Below are 19,654 nucleotides of genomic sequence, written 5' to 3' on the forward strand. Positions count from 1 at the left end.
GAAACTTTAGTATTGTATAGTTGATATCATGATAAAAGCTTTGTGTTTGATACTTTGATATACCTTCTTGCAGTTGTATGATTTAGCCTATGACAAAGCAAAGGAGATGCTTCAGAAAAACAGTAAAGTGCTCGAGAGAATTGTTGAAGAGTTGCTTGAGTTTGAAATGTTGACAGGAAAGGTGAGTGCATTTCCAAGAGGCATGCCAGTGATATATTTCTCCAGATGAATACCCTCGTACCCCCTTCCCTTGTCAGATGCTTCTCGTTTTGTTATAAAGTATTATTTCTTGTTCTGGAAGAATAATAACTAATATTACTGATTTACATTTAATTATTTAAAGGTTGCTTAGATTTGGAACAACAAATGTTTTTCCATCCAATTTTGTCCTTATATTATAAAAAGTTAAAAACGATGTTTTGTAGCCATCATTAAAAAAAAAAAGTTCATTTTCTTATCTCTCTTATTTGTTTATTTATTAAGTGGGCTACATTTTGCTTATGATTCTTAATTTCTTAGTTATGTTGTTAACGGGAGTATTTTCTTAATGGTGCAACAAGTCAAGAGAAGGAGAAATATATCCATTGAAACTTATGTTACTCTCCGGCAAATCAGTCTCTATTGTCTTAATCATAGTGAATTTTCAGTTCAGTGTGGTAGTGTTTCATTCACTCATCTGGGGTACTCTTTGCTAAGACATGTTCTTTTCAAGGTTCCGTCTCCTCAAAGTCATTTTAGACTTCATCACAAATAAGACGTAGCTTTGCTTATCACTACATTCAGAGTTTCAAATCAAGTATGTGCCTAGAAAGGCTGTCAAAGGACAGGCGTTGGCCAACATCTAGTATTATTCCATTCACTTTCATGTGAAGAATTTAGCTGGAGAGGAATTAGTGAAATTAGGGATAGAAGCTTAACATGACTGAGGAACAAGTAATCTTATACAGAAACATTCCTTTTCTCTAAGCTGTTGAGAGATTTGGTGGGGGCCATTCCTTCAGAGGCCTATGCTTTTGGGTCAGATGCAATTTTACTGCCTGTACTCTTTAGGCAGTACTTCATCTTTAATTTTCTTTTGTTGCTATTATTATAATGCATTTGCGAGAGTTGTCCTCAACTTATTCTTGACTCTCCTTTTTGTGGTAAAATCTTATGCTAGTTAATTGGTGGATGAAATCAGCTTACCCATGGTTTTTGTGTATGTGGTTGTACCGGCCACCGGGGAACACATATAATAAACTACATGCTGTGGTGAAGATGATCTCCTCTTCATGTTGATAATCCTCAGATTAAGTCAACTCTTTCTTACTTCGCTCAAGGAGGGTTACATATTTTTAATCTGTGGACCTTTTGATATCACTTCTGAACACTGTCGCCTAGAATGAAAGACTACTGAATGTTATTTTTTCTTCTGAAATGGTCCTGTAGTTTTTGGTACTTAAACCCCATCAAATGTTTTGAGGTATTTGTGGTGGCACTTAGTGTTCTATCTAATGTTTAAGTTTTTTTTTTTTTTTTGCAGGATTTACAAAAAATTCTTGAAGAAAACGACGGATTTCTTGAGAGAGAACCATTTTCCCTTTCAAATTATTATCATAAAGAGGTGTTCTTTCCGGCCCCTTTGGAATATCCCTGTTACTTGATTGTTTCATCTTACAGTATGCTCTAGACAAATACTCTCTTAAAGTCTATTTGTGGGGAATGCTGCATTGTACTTCACTGCTAACTTGTTGGAAACATTATACTCATTGTGATCTGCTGTATATAACCTTCCTGTATATATCCAAAAGCTGTAGATACATGAGTTTGATCTTTCAAACCCAAGGCTTAAGTGATCCTTGTAATTTCTATGTTCTAACTACATCGTTTTTTCACTTGTTGACTTCAGCTCCCTTCTAGCAGTTCCACTGATGGTGACAGTGCATCAGGACTTGCTCTTCTAAGTGCACCAATAAAATCATGACGAGAAAGATGGTCAAGAAGGAACTGTTGCCCAGAAGTTGCACAACAAATTTCCCATGTTTATAAAAAAAAAAGCTGTAAATACATCGAGTTTGATCTTTGAAATCTTTTGTTTGTGTCCTTGTATTCTTCTAACTACATTTTTTTTGGTTGTCTATTGCACCCCCCTTTCAGCAGTTCCCCTTGTGGTGAAAATGCATCCAGATTTGCTATTCTAAGTGTGCCGTCAAAGTCATTATGAAAAGAGTGTCGAGAAGTAGCTGCTGCATCTTTCCAGAGATTGAGAAACATAATTACTCCAAAAGAAAGTTGCATCGTTCAGAGTGAGTTATGTCCATTTTTTTCATTTTTCTTTGTTTGGCATGTCGCCCCCTTACCCCACACAGGCAAAAAGTCTTCTTACGCACCTCATTCTTGAGAAGACAGATGTCTAAACGAGTTGTGGGAGATAAGAATTTTGAAACAAGTGGTAGATGAGGTTAGCTTATGGTGTTAAGAAGAGGGTTCCCACCCCCACCCCCACCCCCAGCCCCAGCCCCAGCCATAAATTGTGAATAGAATTGTTTGTTTCTGTATAAACGTCTTTTTTGAGCCCCATTACTTCATCTTTATTTACTTTTTTTTTTTTTTTTTTTGATCGGTAAAGTATAACTTTATTAATATGATTAAAGATAGGTACATAAGGATGAGATATCCTCCATTACATGCATATAGAAAAAGAAAAGAAAAGAAAAGAAAAACCATAAAGTGACAAGTCTCTTAGCCCGATCATCTCATTATGGACTCCCATCGAAACACAAATGCCTCAAAAGGTATGTCTCGTGTCTCAATATGCACTTTTGACCAGAAACACAAAATGCACATTTTTATTTACTCTGGTAGTACTTAAGAAATTATATTTGGATCTTGACTGCAGTTCCTCTGCTTCTACATCATATGATCATAATGTCCACGATTACAAGCTTGGCTAGATTAAAATTCAAGCTTCTAATATAGAAGGAATGTGCTGGTTTTTACTAAAAGACATATAAGAAATGGAGGGAGACAGAGTGCAGATGGGAGGGCGTTCTCCCTCTATACATGCATTGCCATCTACCAGACTACCACTAGATTCGGGTTAAGATTCAACGCTTTGTATAGTTTTGAATGCGCCACTCTATGTAATACGAGAGAAACTTTGAATGGGACGAGTTGTTTTTATATTGCAGTCTGGTATTACATGTCTACGAGATGGGGGTGAAGGCCAATCAAATGTGGGAGCAATAAGCAAGTATTGAAAGCGTTGTTTCCCTGTTAGCTAGACCCGACAACTTGAACATGATCTGGACTACCAAATTAATCATAAAAGTTTTTGTTCAGATAGTTTGACGCCTATAACTGACCCATTGACTTAACCAGCTACGTAGTACTCTAACCTGATGTCTTTTTACATACCAAGCTACATGCAGCACCAACCGTATACGAAGGCATTTCCAACTGGAAGGGTTCCTGGGACATAAATCTGTTTGAAAGTCGGGATTAATTTATACTTGAACAATTTGGTAGTTTATTTTATTTGGTTATTTATATATATATTTTTTGTAGATATGATCTTCTCTCACTATATTAATTAATCGCCTCTACGAAAATTGGATTATTCAAAAATGGGTGAACTAGTGTTACTCCCTACTAGATGAGCCAATTAGGATTTCTCCCAACTAGATGGAAATTAGGGTATTCTTCCCAATATACAAAAAAAATTGGTCAACTCAATTTGACATTTTTTTGTGTGTATTTAGAGGAGGAGACTCTAATTTCCTATCTAATGGGGAAAATCTTAATTGGCTCATCTAGTTTGGGTAATATTGGTTAACCCTTCAAAAATTTCTAGCCATGTGCAAATACTGCTGCAACCGTGAAATGAACCGTCCATATCTCCTCGATTTGTTGACAAACTTCGGATTTTAATGTTTTGTGGAAATCTTTTATGTAGTTATGAGGTCTCGTTTACAGAAGATTACTTAATCTAAACCTTAGAAGTGCACTAATGATCGTAATTTTGTATGTCTAATCTAAAATATATTTTGGTATCCACACTCTTCCCATACTATTGCTTGGTGCGTATCCAAGTCACTTTCCTCGAACGCGATGATCATTTGTGATTTAGAAGAAAATGACACGAATGTGACTGGAGTAGTCTTAATTGAACTATATATGAAGCAGGACCAAGTCTGAAAAAGGGAGAACTTAGATATTCAAGCCTGCCCCGCAACCTAGTTGGATAGTTCATAGTAGATAGACACAAACGAGCTTAGCCATGCTGGAAGTGGAACCTTATTTTGTCCACAATTGCAGACAATGAGGCCTGGTCCATGGATGATGTTCGAGGACTTCTTTGTACTTGACATGTGATATCGAAGTATGGAACGTGCTTTACTAGTTTGCTAGCTAAGGATTGGATTGGGGTTGCAAATTGCGCACACGCAATAACAGTTCTTTCTTCAACTTTTGTCAGACACGTAAGGACTAGTGGACATGATGATATATCTGTTGGTGGGCTAATCAGATGGCATGTACTTCCAATGGTTTGGACGAGAAGTTAAAAGGGATAACTAGAAACCAACAACAGAAAAAGCTTAGGAATTATTCGAAATGAATGAGGAATACTAGATGTAACTAGGAGGTGATACCTCAGATGAATACCAGTGATATAGAATGTTATTGCCAATCCAAACTTTGGTTTGCAACAGCTAGAAGCAAACAATTTGCCCTGCGAAAGAATTTTGAGGACTTTGGCTGTCTTCGTAGGTGGGCGCATTTTGAAAATCTGAACTAATCATCGTTGTGAGTCCTCTGGCTACATATACAATCCAAACTTCTTTTGCATTCGAGGTCAATGAATACATTTCGATTTGGCATTCCATATGAACTTAGAGGGATACACGACTCTGACCCCTCTGCCAATTCCTTATCAAAATGAGGGTCGTTAAATCTACCAACACAGTACCTTAAAATTTAAAAACACTTGTAATTGGCGCGTGACTGCACTACCGCAAAATTGAAGGCTTCGTTCGTTTTAAACTTGCCTATCACTCGCCAAAAGAAGAAACATTTTTGAACTTGAAGTTCTGTGCCTAAAAGTACATATACTACTTGCTCTAACGAAAAGTTACAAGGGTCTGCTATTAAACGATGACTTCGATCTACTAGTTCAAGCAAAACAATATGACCCTAAGAACTGTATGCGACCTTTTCCCTAGACCCTGACGACATTGGATCCTACCTCAGTCAGCTGCCAGATTGTAATATAAAGAAAACCTTTGATTTCAATTCTCTGTCTAATTTGAAGTGTTCTTTCTATAACTCAATTGCACATTTTAGTATCTCAGCTAGAAAATCATAATGTATAACGAATTATCCACGGATCTTGGTGTCTTCACCTGTACAGCTACATGGAAAAGCTTTGAGTCATGTTAACGGAATTGGATTATGGCAAATGTACCGAACACTAGCAGCCGTGCAGGAACCCAGAGCACAACTAGCAAATGCATGTGCTGCGATGCAACAAACCTACTGAACCGCTTCAGTGAGTCCCTCCCATTATGAAAAATACCGAAGAAGCTTGGCTGGGAATGAGTAACGTTGTGTGAGGATACCCGCTGAGCCATAACAACTTCAGAATGGACACGTTGTGGAGCAATGAGTGGCCGCCATACTTGGCGGCGGTGTTCTCTCTTGGATTTCCTGATCTGGTTGAGCTCTAGACGGATGACATCAAGCACACACTTCAAGTAGGAGTGCACGTCATGATCCCTGTAAATGGCACCATCAGAACCATATGCAGACCGATCACTTAAGATCTCAAGTGGGTGGGGTGAATTGAAGAAGACAGATATTGCTGCTTGGAGATGCTTCTCCGGATGTGCAGAATCTGGCAGAGGACATGTAAGAAGGTACAGGCCACTACCAGATGGAAGCAGGTGGTGCTGCGGAGAGAAATTCTCTTCAGGTTGCAGAATCAATATATCCCCCATCGGAGCATAAAGTATTTTCTGTTGAAAATACCCAGAATTATGAGTTGTATGATCTATTCCAAATTGATTTCCTTCTTCGGTATTTTGGTTTAGTAACTAATACCTAGGATACTGAAAATTAATGAGCACTCGAACCAGATTTTACCTGGTTCTGGAGACAAGGATGATTTCTGAAGTTCCCATTCACAGCTTTGAGAATCTCAGCAACATGATCAGGGTAATTACAAGAGAAAGCTCTTGGTACGATATCACGGTGCATAGTAATGGCTTGGACATGACTATGAGGCAGTCCCAATCTGCGAAGAAGCTGGTCTCCTCCACACATAACGTAAGGAGCACCAAACATTATAACAGGAAGCAAGGACGACCCTGGCACTTCACCCCGTATAAGCAACATGAGATTTATAAGCAATGACAGGCTTCCACCAAGAGAATGTCCAGTGAAACGAAAGGTTGCAAAGTCACCATGAGATTTTATGTGGGCACGAACCTCTGGCAACATTTGCTCATAAATCCCTTTCGCAGCTTCATAAATACCTCTGTGCACGGGCACATCCAATCCCTAGATGACATAGAAGGGTTGCTCCAATGTTAGATCTCTAAAAGAAGATCGTATGAAAACTACTTGAACTACTTGAACAAAAGTAAGTTTGATAGCTGCTTCAACAACATACCTCAAACTGAATGGGCTCAAAGAGTAGATTAGCTTGCCAAGAAGCCAAGGATTCAGAACCCTGCACGTTAAGACATTCAAAACCATACTCAGGGACGACAGAGTCGAAACCAAATAACTTACAGAAACTTTTGAAGATTGAATAAGACCAATAGCAGCCGCATTTTTTGTAATGCGTTCAAATGATAAACCCGCCACTAAAATTATTCTCAACCTAATTAATTGGACTACTTGATAACGTGGAAATCTCCTGTTTACCTGAATAACAAAAAACCGTGTCTTGCTTTCATCATCATCACATATAAACCACTCACAGGGTGATGGACAAGCCAAGTTCAAGTCTTTCGCAACAGCTTGCTTCATCTCCTCCTCCGCGGCAACAACTGCTGTCACTGAGTCTGTAGTAGCTATAAAAGAGGCTTCCTCAGAGCTTGTTGCTTCTACATTGTCAAAAACCTCACTGCTTCCCTCGAGTGAGTCATTCTCTGTCCCAATTTTTGGTGAGTTGAAGGGCAGAATACTCATCGTTTGAGATTGTAGATAGGAAGCAGCAGAGGCAGCAATATGATACGCAGCAGATGCACTAATACGGTATCTACTGATCTTCTTGTCCTCAACTTCCTGCATTGTCTCCTCAACCTCTTTTTCTGTTTCTTGAAATTGGGTTGAGTTCTGATCATTCTCGGCACTAGCAGAAAGTCCTTTTTTCTCCAATGATGAAGTTACAAAACTCAATCGGTGATGTTTCAATAGATTTTCTGACTGAAATAGTCCCAAACAAGAAAAAATGAGACACTGTAATTCATTTACAAGAGTCAGTTAATTAATCAACACAGTACCAATCCCACAGATGCAAAAGCCTTCCAGAAAACAAATTGATTAGTACTTGCATATATATATATGTGTGTGTGTGTGTGTGAGCATTGTTCAATTCATTGATTATTTTTTTTAATAGCCCAAGGATCTCATTTCACCTATAACTTCAAACTCATCACATCAACACCAAAAGACCTCCAAAACTTGACCATGTTCCAAATAATTCACAGAAAGAAAAAAAAAAACAATACTTTCAAAATGGATCACAATCAAACATTCAAACAAGAACAAATAAACAAAAGTGGTACCTTGATTCTGGGTATAGTATAAGCCAAATTTCCTAAATATGACAATCTGGCATACAACTTAGCTTCTGTCAAAGACACCCTTCTAAGCAACTTTGAAAACGAATCTCTATCAAATTCAACCGAACAACCTTCATCATCATTACAACAAGAGCATTCTCCATTTCCATCACTCCCTGCCGCCTCAGCGACATTCTCATCTTCATATCTCTCCTCTTCCTCGTCCAACACATCAACATCATTCTTCCTTTCCTCCTTCCATAATGATCTAACATGCAATATCTTCAATACCCAACTCTCATTCTCTCTGTTCTCTTCCGCTCCTTGGTTTTCGAGGACATCTAAATCGTTTCCCTTCGTCCATAATGATCTTAATGGATGATAGTTAAACGAAAACCGTGACGTTAACGTCTTTAGATTCTGTGTAGCAGAATTTGAGGTGGTGGCTGTGTTAGAACTGTCCAAAGAAACCACCCCACCACCATTGTTAACTGCAGAACAACGACCTGCTTGTGGCACGTGTGTTCTGCATTCAACACCACCACCACCAACGAAGGAAATACCAGCTTTGAAGCAAAGACTATCCATCCTTTTTTTTCCCTTCTTCTCTGTTTTTATTTCTGTGTTGTGTTTTTTCGTCTATGTATATATATATATAAAGGCAGCTGAGAAAGGCTAAAATGCACTACCGGTGTGTATGGCAATTAACGTGCACCACAATCTTTAAAACAAAGAGAGAATAGAGGGAAAGAAAAGCAACAAGGTTCTCTAAACATATACTATTATAATATTGTTATTTATTAGTGATTAATGAGAATAATAATATTGAATCAAAGGAAGTGTGTGTGTTTTTCCTAAAAATAGAAGAAAGTGTTGTGGCATAAACTGCTTACCAAATAAACAAACTCACCTTCTCATTTCAAATTCACACACTTTTCTCTTCTCTCAACAAAATTGTACCAATATTCTTTATTACGAAAATTGATAAATGCAAAGTCAACATTATTTTTTCGGTTTAGTCAAATCCGTAGACAAATTTCAATTTTTGCACATTTCATTGTAATGGTATAGTAATTCCTGGAGAAGTGAAAATGCAACAATGTTGTCATATCAATCCTTTATATTTTGGCATAGATTGTGGAAGTTTTTGACATTTTACAGAATATATATTTCGATTTTGTCAAAAGCTGAAATATTTGATGAAAATCCAAGATTCCGTTCGAAATTACGACTTTAAGTTTTGTTTTTTGACAGCCCAATAAGTTTTAGGTGGAGCTGCTGTACTTGTTTTTTTTTAGTACCGTGTGTCAGACAAAAAAATAGAGCTTTTTGCGTGTTCAAAAGAGAGATATTGAGGTGTAGTGGTGTACAATCTAAGCAGCGTTTATTTCTGTGCAGATCCTAAAAGGTCGACACGTGGAGTTTCAGACAGCTGACAGATTAGATATACACGTGTTAGATATCAGTTAGAAAGGTCGGCTAGTATAGACTATATAGACACGTGCAACTAATAAGGCTGGCCTAGTAGAAATCCATGATGACGTGGGAGTGCGATCGCATTTATGTAGGTGTGGGGCATACAAACAAAACTCTTACTTAACGTGTTGAGAGTGGGATTTTTGCAGTGGACTAGTATCTGTGCTTCTTCTTCCACATTTGTCCCGTGAGAAGCATTCTAAACATTGCTAAAATAGCTACCACATTTAAACAGTTGCAGTCCATGACTCCATTGCCACATGGCACCTAATTTTGTGAACAAACCAACCATGTGACACCGAATGAATAATCATTTCATACCAGTAGTTTCAGACGTACGAGGATTATGTGGTTACTGGTTAAGATCGAACTTACAACTAATTCGTTGAATTTTGGGTGTTCTAGACGACTAGACTCATATCCCTCAAGTAGTTTGGCAGCAGACAGTAAGGTAGTAAGGTTGTGCTTGTCTCCATGGACAAATTTCCAAATAAACTTGAGCTAGAAAATAAAATTTTAAACTAATAAATTATTGATATCCTTATAAAGACTTGTAACAATGAGTATGTTATAACCACAAGTAAGAACTAACAGCTAAGGTTGCAAATTTGGTGAAATTTTGCTTCCATTTGTATCAGGATCGAGCTAGATTGCATCCGGCCAATATTATGGTAATTACTTCAGCGACAGTAGTTGTGTGAGATCTTGTTCAGGGTCGGCCCTGAGATTGCGGGGCTAGCCGTGCGTCTAAATGAAGCCTTATTGAAAAAGAAAATAACTACAAAATCTCTTGTGGATGTACTTTTTTCATTAAACTACATTTAAAATGTTGTGTAGATCCTTTTCTACCATACAAACCATGTGTTTGATGGATGTAACCTTAATGACACAAATAGGACTGGCAATGGTCGGGTAGGAACCAATATCCAGGGCTGGCCCTGCGTTTGAATGGGCCCAATACAAGGTACGTAAAATAAAGCCTTTATTTAATTTTCTTTTTAAGAGAATGGGTTTTTTGTGGGTTTTTAATACTATAGTGGGTTTTTTCAAGTTTAACGGGGCCTTTTGTCTTGGTTTATATTGGGAACCCTATGTAAAGCATTAGACAACATTGGCCCAGGGCTGGTCCTGCCGATATTCAATCCAGTCCAAACTAATAAAAGTGGGCCTGTGATAGGTATGTAGTTAGCATTTTGGACCGGTTCTGGGTCTTGAAAATCAGAACCAGACTTTTATTGGATTATATTGGTTATGGATTAAGTATGTATATATCGAACCATCCAATCCAGTTGAAATTTAAACTTTATTCTTCCAAAATCCTAATTTTCCTCAATATAAACATTCATCAAGTGATAAGGGTGTATGCATTTCCCAGTGACATTTTTTTTTATGGTAGAAAAGAATCGAAACAACTTTTTAAATGTATATATATATATGTTCTCAAGAGATTTGTAGTTATTTTCTTTTTCAATAAGGCCTCATTTAGAGGCACAACTAGGGCCCCACAATCTCAAGGCCAACCCTGAACAAGATCCCACACAACTACAACGCTAAAGTAATTACCATAATATAGATGCAATCTCCTGATACAAATGGCAACAAAATTTTAACAAATTTGCAACTTTAGTTGTTAGTTCTTACTAGTTTTTGAGCCCGTTTAACGAACGGGGATCGTTTTTATATAATATAATTTTTTTTTTATTATGTATCGAAAATTTTACTTCCAAACTATATTGAAACTCAAAAAGTAAATTAATTGATCAAAGTTCCCAGCGCCAATAATTTGTTAGACTAAAAGGTTTTTTTTTGTATCAATGGGCCTTATAGTGTATTAAGATATCCAAATTTTGGGTTGTATTTTAATTTTCATTTTTTTAATGGGTTTTATGATAAATGTTGGCTTAATTCTTAGCCCATTAGTATCCTTAACACGTGGTCTCACTTTCATCACTTGTATCTCTAATTTCTACACGTGTATTCTCACTCTCATTTTTATTAGAAAGCAAATGGGTTAGCCTATCTCTCGAGTATCTATCTTCAGTTGACTTTAGCGAAGAAGTAAATTCAGTCGCTCTTAAAGATACTTTTATTTTTTTTCCAATATCCCTTGAACTCGCTCTCGTTTTTTATAGTTTCATAATTTTCTATCGTTAGTTTGTTGCCAAGTTCATAATAAGCTTACTGATGCACATGTAATGTGTAAAGTAAGGTTTTTCATCTGTCATAGAAAATAAATCCAATGTTGAAATTTATAGGTTGTTGGTGAATAAATTTATAGGTTTTTCATCTCTTGATTGATTTCTAAAGCATTTGCGTTGGGAATGGCTACACGATGAGTTAAATTTGTCAAAGTATTGACGTATTTTGAGGGGTTTACAGCTGGTTTATCTGTTGGTGTCCTTGAGTGGTTGTTTATTTTTCTACTATTCATTAATGTTGTGTTCTCATACTTGGACGGGTGCCGTTAAATGAATAATTTTTTTTGTTAAAAGACTTGCAACTATTTATAGTTAAATGAATAACGTAACATTAGTTCATAGATGTCTGAAAATTGTTGTGTCAATTCTTTATGCGTGTTCCAAGTGATGTGTTACTGTGTCAAATTGTAGCAACTCTAAGAACGATATTTTTTCTTCTATTTATGGCATGCATAGCTCTCTAAGAGTTTGAATCTATATTCATTGCTAAGACAAATCTTCACCCCTTCTAGATTCCAAGTATTTCTACCGTATCCCTAAGTAGTACAACAACTGATACAACAGAAGATGTTTTTTTGTCATGATGTTATTAAGGAAATGAACATTCCCAGTGAACGAAACCAAGATGTCCCTACTAAACAATGTACACACTTGTCGCATGCTATTAAATCTATTTAAAGAAAGTGCATAACTATTATAAAATCGATTCATCAAAGTTAATTGAAGGCATGTTAATTTGATTTGTGATATTTAATTTGGGTCATTTTAATTTTGAGTCTAGGAAAATAATAAATAAAAACTTCTTTGAAATAAGCAATATATGAGAAAGCTGAGATCCTATCCTTGACTACAGATATAGGGCATGCTACTTTGACCATAATTAAAATATACATAATGGGAATACTAATCGTTCATGTTTTGCTAATGCTCACAATTTTATAGTATTGTTATTGTATTACAATGAATGTTTTATTTCCCCCGCCTTCTAGAGATGCATGTTGAAATGGCATCATGTGAGGTACATCCTTGAATGTGCAAACCTTGTCAAGCTTATAAAACAACTGAGTAACTTTAAATGCTGGTATGAAACCCAAATCAGGAACATCAGTGGGCGCACAAACTCAATGATCCCCTCTGTCGATCTGTATCGTCACTGCAGAGTAGGATAATAAGTTCAAGTTCATTGGTGCTATTCTACTTTCTAACAACATTATTTTGTTAGTTTAGGATAAATATTAGGATAGTTTGCACATAATTTGAATATATCAGAAGGAAACATTAATTTACCTATAGATCCATATGTGAAAGACCACCATCACCGAGCTTTTTAATAATAGGAATTGAAGCACTGAGTCGGCTGAGTCATTCCATGCATACAGAATATCAAAGCTACAGTATATGTTGAAGATGAAAATATGAAATTCGTGAAAAGCAACCCCAAGTTCCCAACATTTGAATTTAAAAAAGAAAGTAAATATTCTTTTTATTACTTGCAAAGAGCCCATGGTATATAAATATTTGTAATATTTGCATGCAAAGCTTCTTGAACATCTGGACGGTTGAAGTACGTTGTTGAGTAATTCATTAGCCATAGATCATAACCTGATGGTATTTTCCGCAGCTCCCTACGAAATAGCATAGAAACAAAAAAAACAATGAAAGCTATTTTCATTTTATATTCAAAGTTTCAGACAATGAGAACATGTGTCCTTTCTTTTTTTCAATTTTTTTTTCAGGTAAATAATTGAAGAGTGAAGTACTTACCAGTCCAGAGGATTTTGGGGTTGCAGTACTCTAAGAAACCATTAAAGATGTGTTGAGTGGGCTCCCTCTAGACACATAGGAGTATACAAACTATACATGTCCCCATAATAATTGTGCAAGGCATTCTCACATTCTTCTGTTTGACCCAACTTAGCAAAATTGCAAATTTTCACAATTGCTTCATGTACTCCATCAGGTATTAAAGCATGCCCCCAAGCATAGTCCATCATTCCTTGATTTGTCTGATAATCCATCAATGCATTTCCAATCTGTGAAAAAACATTTGACAGTTGATTTAACAGAGCGTTATCCAATAGGCTAGGCCTATATATTTAAAAAAAAATGAGGTTGTGTTTGTAGGCTTAGAGCATCTCTAGGTGGTGGTAGTATTTTCTTCAAATTTGAAGATGAAGTTTGGATAAACTAGACGCAAATTTTGACCAACTCTAAGCGGTCACAAATATCAACCGCAAATGTGATTGTAGACCCTACCACGCGTGCCATTGGTAATATCGCGCGCCAATACTATTGTCGCATGCTATGCTTGTTTAAATGTCGTGCGACAGTCCGACTTTTGTTATTTCACTTATTTGTTTTCAACATAGTTTCTCTAGTTCTAACAAACAAATGGATTTCGACGACGAATACGTCATAATAACCAAACAAGATGGAGTGGTGATGGTGAGGAAGATCAAAACAGTGGTAATAGTGCACTGGTTTGGAGCAATCCCATGGGTGATCTAGATGATAAACCAAGCACATATGGAGCTGGAAATCAAGGAGCTGAGTCGGACGATCCATTACTGCTTCAGTATCAGCAAGTCAATTTTGAATTTCCTGTTGAGGTTATGGATTTAAGCTATCTTAGACCGGTGTCTAGGATGTTTCATGATAAACATGTCTCAAGAGTTGTTCTTGAACAACATGTATTTTAATTTCATATATTAGCAGTAGTAGTAGTTAAATATGTACATTTTTATTTTTATTTTTTAATTTTAGTTTCATTTTGCGTACATCAGAGATGTGTTATGTATCAGGTTCGGTGCACTCCACGTGTGCTTAAGATGTGGTGGGATGATATTAAAAAAGTCGGTGCACTTGACCATGTTAGAGATGCAATTCTAGCGACTCTCTTCGGTCATCTAGTTGACATACCTTACAATAAGACTAACATTCAGGGAGTTATCAATGGTTTAGGTCAGAGATGGTGGGATAGTACACATACTTTTCACTTCCATCAGGAAGAGTTGGGCTTCACTTCACTAGATTTTTGTATAATATCTGGTTTGAGTATATGATTAGGTCAGCCATTGAGATGTAGCATTGAATTCCAGAGTTGTGCCCAAATGATGACTTTCTTCCCTTGTCTGACCAAGGAGTCATATAACAGTGCTGGTGTTAGGATTTCTAGTATCATGGCTGCATACATTACACTGTTGACGAATGATGATGGGTTGCAATTTTTAATAAATTATTTGTCACTTGATTCTGATGATGGTCAAGCACATGTTGATGAGTATGTAAGAGCTTTCTGTATGTATTTGATGGGCGTCTTGTTTCTTTCTTTTAGCCATTCCACGATTAACTTGGGGTATCTAGCCAACTTTGAGCACTTGCATGAGTTGGGCGGTATTGATTTTGGTAGAGCCATATACTGTAATTTATTGCGTTGTTTAGATAGGGCTTCTCAACAGACTAGTGTTGTCAGTAGTCCCTAGATGGGAGGGTTTGTCATTCTTTTAGAGGTATGGTTTTATGAGTATTTTTGTGCTGCAAATCCTATCCTCACAGAGTACACCAATGAGAGGCCTATGCTCAGGGCTTGGCACGGACTTCGTCGAGCTCGTCTGACCAGTGAGATAAGTTATAACATAACTTCTGACCAGTGAGATCAAGGTTTAAGGTATCTATTAGTCATTTGCTCCCAGCTATGGATCATATAGGCAATATTCATACGGTTAACAGAATGGGTGTCAGACGTGAATATCAGATTGGCCAGCCGTCACAGTCAACGTTTTAGCATGGACCTGTACACACATTTGTTCCAGCGCCATATCCCCCTAAGTCAGAGTGGCCCTGGGTTTTTAGTTTGAGTGATACGAGTGGCCAGATGATTTACCATCCCATTTCTTCTATTGATGATACTTGCGTCATACATTTAGAGTCTGACCTTGGACATCTACCTATGGTAATTATTTTTATTGGTTTTGGTTTATTATTTTTGTTTATTATGAAAATGTCATAAATTATTAATGAATAATTATTTCAGGATGAGCTACACATGAGATATGAGACAAGCATTCTTGTAAATGATGGCATGCGCTCCTCGGTATTCGCCTATAGTGTTGAGAGAGAGAGACTTTTTTCCCAGGCTCATATGGATTATGACGATTTGCAACGCCAGGTTGATGAGTTACAGGCTTAGATTGATTTCATAAGGGTGAGTTCATCACATAGACAGATGGAGAGTTCAACACAAGGACAGTCGATGAGGAGTTCACGGCAGAAGAGGCGTATGTAGGGAGTAAGGATTTGATGATTTTATAATATTAAGTTTGTTGTATGACGATTATTATTATGTTGTGTGATTTAGAATTGTTCATTTGATCATTTTGATAAGTTCTAATTTACTTCCTTTGATCAATTTGATTTAGCAAATGAATTGCAAATTTTATTAATAGAATGACAACTAATACATGATTGCAAAAACATAAAATAAAAATAAATAAATAAAAGACAACTATTACATATCACCCTTATTACATACTACTAGAGTTACTCTAGTTATCATTTTCTTCATCATTGGCTCCTTCGTCTGCGGAAGCTTCATTTGTACTGCTTGATCCAACCCTTTTTCATATTTAGCTACAATTGCTTCTTGTTTTAGCTCTAAAACCCTTCGCAAACGAGGATTGACTTTGTTGAGTGACATGACCAACAACCTAGTCTCATTTTCCTCTTCTCTAACACGAAGTTTTTCTTGCTTCAAAAATAATTTTTTTTGTGTCTTCTCTTGCTTCAATTTCACCATAGTTTGAAATTGCCCATCTAGAATCTCTTCTCTATGTCTTCGGCTTTCTTTAAAAGCCTTAAGAAATTCATCCATATTTTTAGCATTTGATGCAACATTACCCTCGACAGTAGAAGTAATTTTCTTGTTCTTCTCAATTTCTTTGCTCTGCTTCCTACCAATCGACCTCTCTAAAAAATCTTCGGTACTGCTAGGATCGTATTCCAAGTACAGTGAAGGTGAAGGGTTAGAGTGAGGCGTTGAAGGGGTTGAGGGTGAAGAATCGAAGCCTTCAAGATCTCCGGATCTTGCTTTCTTCTTTGGTCTTGGAGCAAGCGTTTCATTGCATAACTGAGTTCTTTGCCATTTTGGCACATGTTTGACTAGATTATAACAATCTTATCATATCCATGGTTTCCCAGTAGTAACCGCATAAGTTGTTGACGCGTCTGTAAGCTACGTTTATTAAAAAAAAACAAAAACAAGATCAATATCAAGTAGTATATAAACGAATCTTACAATGTCTTCACGTCCCCACCCACTTGGAGGTTATTCTTCAAGCTTTCTTAGTATAACATGATATTTGTTGAAGAACGGTAAAAGAATCGCCCAACGTTGTGAGACTCCCTTCCACTTACGGTTGTGGTTAAAATCTTGAATTTCACTCATCCTAGCCATAATCCGTTTCCAATAAACTTGTTTCGATTGATCATTCCCTACTATAAGATATTCTCCAATCTCAATCCACGCTCTAGTAAAAGCAATTAGGAATATACAACTTAATTGTACTTACTCTTTACCAATTACCAAACTATACAAACCTTTTGTCTTGTAAGTGTCTTGTACTTCTTAATTAAATCCGAGCCTAGTGTAGATACACTATATCCTTAAGATAGATTTTCCCCCTCACGGTGCTTGAAGGTTGATGGGAAACTGTCTCCCAAGATAGAATGGATTTCCTTTTATAGAAAGCTAGCACTTCAATTCTATAGAATCAGCGAACACAACATAGTATTTGACTAAGAACAGGGGGAGAAGAGAAAGATCAGAACTCTGTGTGATCTGGTGTCCCTTTCTCTCCAAATTCATCCACTATTTATAGGTGAGTGGTGCCTCTTCGAAACAACACAGTGACTCTTGGGAAAAAGTAAGCAACTCTTTGAAAAGTCACATATTTTGAAAAGACACACCATTTCGGTATAAAGCAATGTTTCAAACCAGTGCTTATTTCGAAAGGTCACACCTTTTCGACATGATGCACTGTTTTGAACCAGTGCACATTTCAAAAGGTTGCACCTTTTTGGCATAATACACTGTTTCGAACCAGTGCACCCTTTCGAACCAGTACACTCTTTCGAAAAGGTTTTTTTTCACTTTACGTACTGTTTCTTTTCAGAAACCCATTTCATATCAATATGAGATAACTTAGGAGACAAATTACTCATTCATATCTCAAATGGATTTGAGCAAATCATTTTTCTAACAATATTTTCTTCATTTGTCCAACTTGGACCCTTGCCTTGTTTTGGTTGTGACATTGAGAGTGTTGTGTGTGAAATGGTTGAGTTGTTTGATAAGAATGTTTAAGTTGAGTGTACGTAAAATGAAGAAGGAGATTAGTGTAGATATATGGATGTAGAATTCCGGCCGTTTTTTGTCTGTTTTTTTTTTGTTGGAGCACGCGACATTGGCAATAGCGTGAGACATTAGGAGTGGCACATGACAGTACCACTAGCGCGGTGTGCTGGTCAAAGTCAAAAAAAAATTTGGGGCGACATTTGCAATGGCGCACGACATTACCACTGTCGCTCTGCATCAGCATATGAAATCCCAAATTTGTGAACAAGAATGCGGCTGGATAGGTGATGTGACCGAATTTGCTTCCACCTAGAGTTGGATTTCCGTGAAATTCCGAGTTTTGGAAGCAAATTTGAAGAATTTGGGAGGTGATACTACCACCTAGAGATGCTCTTACTGACCATGAAATCTTTGAGATTTATGTAATTCTATTTTGAGGCTTCCACTACTGTCCTTGTAGAGAGGCTCTTGTCAACATGCTTTCCTTTGATGAAGTTTTAAGTAGCATAAATGCCTAAGAACTTCATGCAATTCATTAAAGTACTTACAATCTTTGTTTGCAATCCCTGTATATTATAGGTATAAGCAATGCATCACAATTGTGTATCAAATAATAAGCTATATTTACTTAAAATTAAATATGTTCATTTGACCACAATTAAACCTGGATAAACTTTCTTTATAGTCCATACCATACTCAGACACCTTACACATGTGCCACCACATACAAAAACACACAAAATATGTCAAAGGAGGATCATATCATAGAGACTTTCAAAGGGAACAATGGAGATTTTTACGTACAACTTCACTTTGAATGTCCACGAAAAAATGGGAATGACTCGTATCTATCTTCATAGCATATATGCATATTGATCTAGGCATACAAATGCATACTGACCAAGGAATACTAACATTAAAACTAATCACAAAAAGAAGACGCATGAAAATAAAGAGAAAAAAATGGAATTCAGTAAATCAATATATAATAATACAAATTCAGAAACTAACAAAATTATGAAACCGTAACTTCAATACCAAATTTTAGTATCACTATATCACCAATTATTCACACATGAGACACGCTACAGCAACTTCAAATAAATCTAAATAACTTGAAGAAAAAGAAAAGGAGATTTAGTTATTGAACGTTATGTTGTCGATCATTTTTAACACATTCGTATATTGAATTATTAGTCCAAGTAATAATGCAACTAAGGATGCCCTTGTTCCCACATAGTTGCCCCGACGAGGGAAGTGCATAATGCATGTCTAAACAGGGGGAAAAAAAAACCATATTTAAAAAAGAGAATATATGATGAAAAAGTGAGCACTGACCACTATAACAAAATAAAAGTGTACTATGTAATTCCCGATTCATAAAAAAGAAGTAAAAATCACTTTAAAAATTTAAGCTAAAATTAGATGAGCCGCATAGAAGTACAATAGCGTTATTCGACTTGGAAAGGTTAAAGCTAAAATAGCATCCATGTCTTTGTCTCTACAAAGAAAGGACAATTACAAATTTTCTATCGGGTAAAAAATTCTACATGCACTATGTTTTAGGCATATAGTGGTTGTTGCTAAAATAGATTTAACAAATCAAATCGAATGTAATAGAGGTGTAGAAAGTTTACTCACAAATTTTGGTGTAACACGTTTACAAACAATTTTGTTCTTTGAAGTTCAGTTAGGTACAATCACAATGTAATATGGATAATGAGTCATGAAATATTAAATTTGGATAGCTTGTTTCAGATGATTAATTAGTTAATACATGCTTACGTTGTAAAGAAAGGATACACATAGGTTACTTGAGTAGCTGTACATTTGCATACAACCAAAAAAATCTAGCACGT

At 36.5% G+C, this 19,654-nt stretch overlaps 2 protein-coding genes across 13 annotated transcripts in view; one reads left to right on the forward strand and one right to left on the reverse strand.

Annotated features, from left to right (window-relative positions):
• The window catches only part of EMB2458 (FtsH extracellular protease family), a 30,328-nt gene extending 24,172 nt beyond the window's left edge, over positions 1–6,156 (forward strand). For 2 of the 12 annotated variants that reach the window (XM_086560516.1, XM_086560526.1), the window contains exons 17-20: positions 74–181; positions 1,523–1,603; positions 1,889–2,039; positions 2,137–2,559. In XM_086560516.1, the coding sequence (XP_086416642.1) occupies positions 74–181; positions 1,523–1,603; positions 1,889–1,963 (264 nt within the window). In that variant the 3' untranslated portion in view covers positions 1,964–2,039; positions 2,137–2,559. Of the gene's footprint in view, positions 1–73; positions 182–1,522; positions 1,604–1,888; positions 2,040–2,136; positions 2,560–2,633; positions 2,775–2,878; positions 3,325–5,389 lie in introns of those variants that run through there. The other 10 variants (XM_086560515.1, XM_086560524.1, XM_086560519.1 and 7 more) reach the window with 9 other exon arrangements.
• On the reverse strand, positions 5,242–8,671 carry LOC147498567 (phospholipase A1 PLIP2, chloroplastic-like). The gene is made up of 5 exons (XM_086560528.1): positions 7,773–8,671; positions 6,907–7,410; positions 6,650–6,709; positions 6,121–6,537; positions 5,242–5,993 (listed from the first exon to the last, which is right to left on the reverse strand). The coding sequence occupies exons 1-5, from the start codon at positions 8,355–8,357 to the stop codon at positions 5,415–5,417; spliced, it is 2,145 nt and encodes a 714-aa protein (XP_086416654.1). The 5' UTR covers positions 8,358–8,671; the 3' UTR covers positions 5,242–5,414.
• Positions 8,672–19,654: the final 10,983 nt, after the last annotated feature.

This window comes from Coptis chinensis, chromosome 5 (genome assembly GCF_015680905.1).
Source record: "Coptis chinensis isolate HL-2020 chromosome 5, ASM1568090v1, whole genome shotgun sequence".
Classification (NCBI taxonomy): domain Eukaryota; kingdom Viridiplantae; phylum Streptophyta; class Magnoliopsida; order Ranunculales; family Ranunculaceae; genus Coptis; species Coptis chinensis.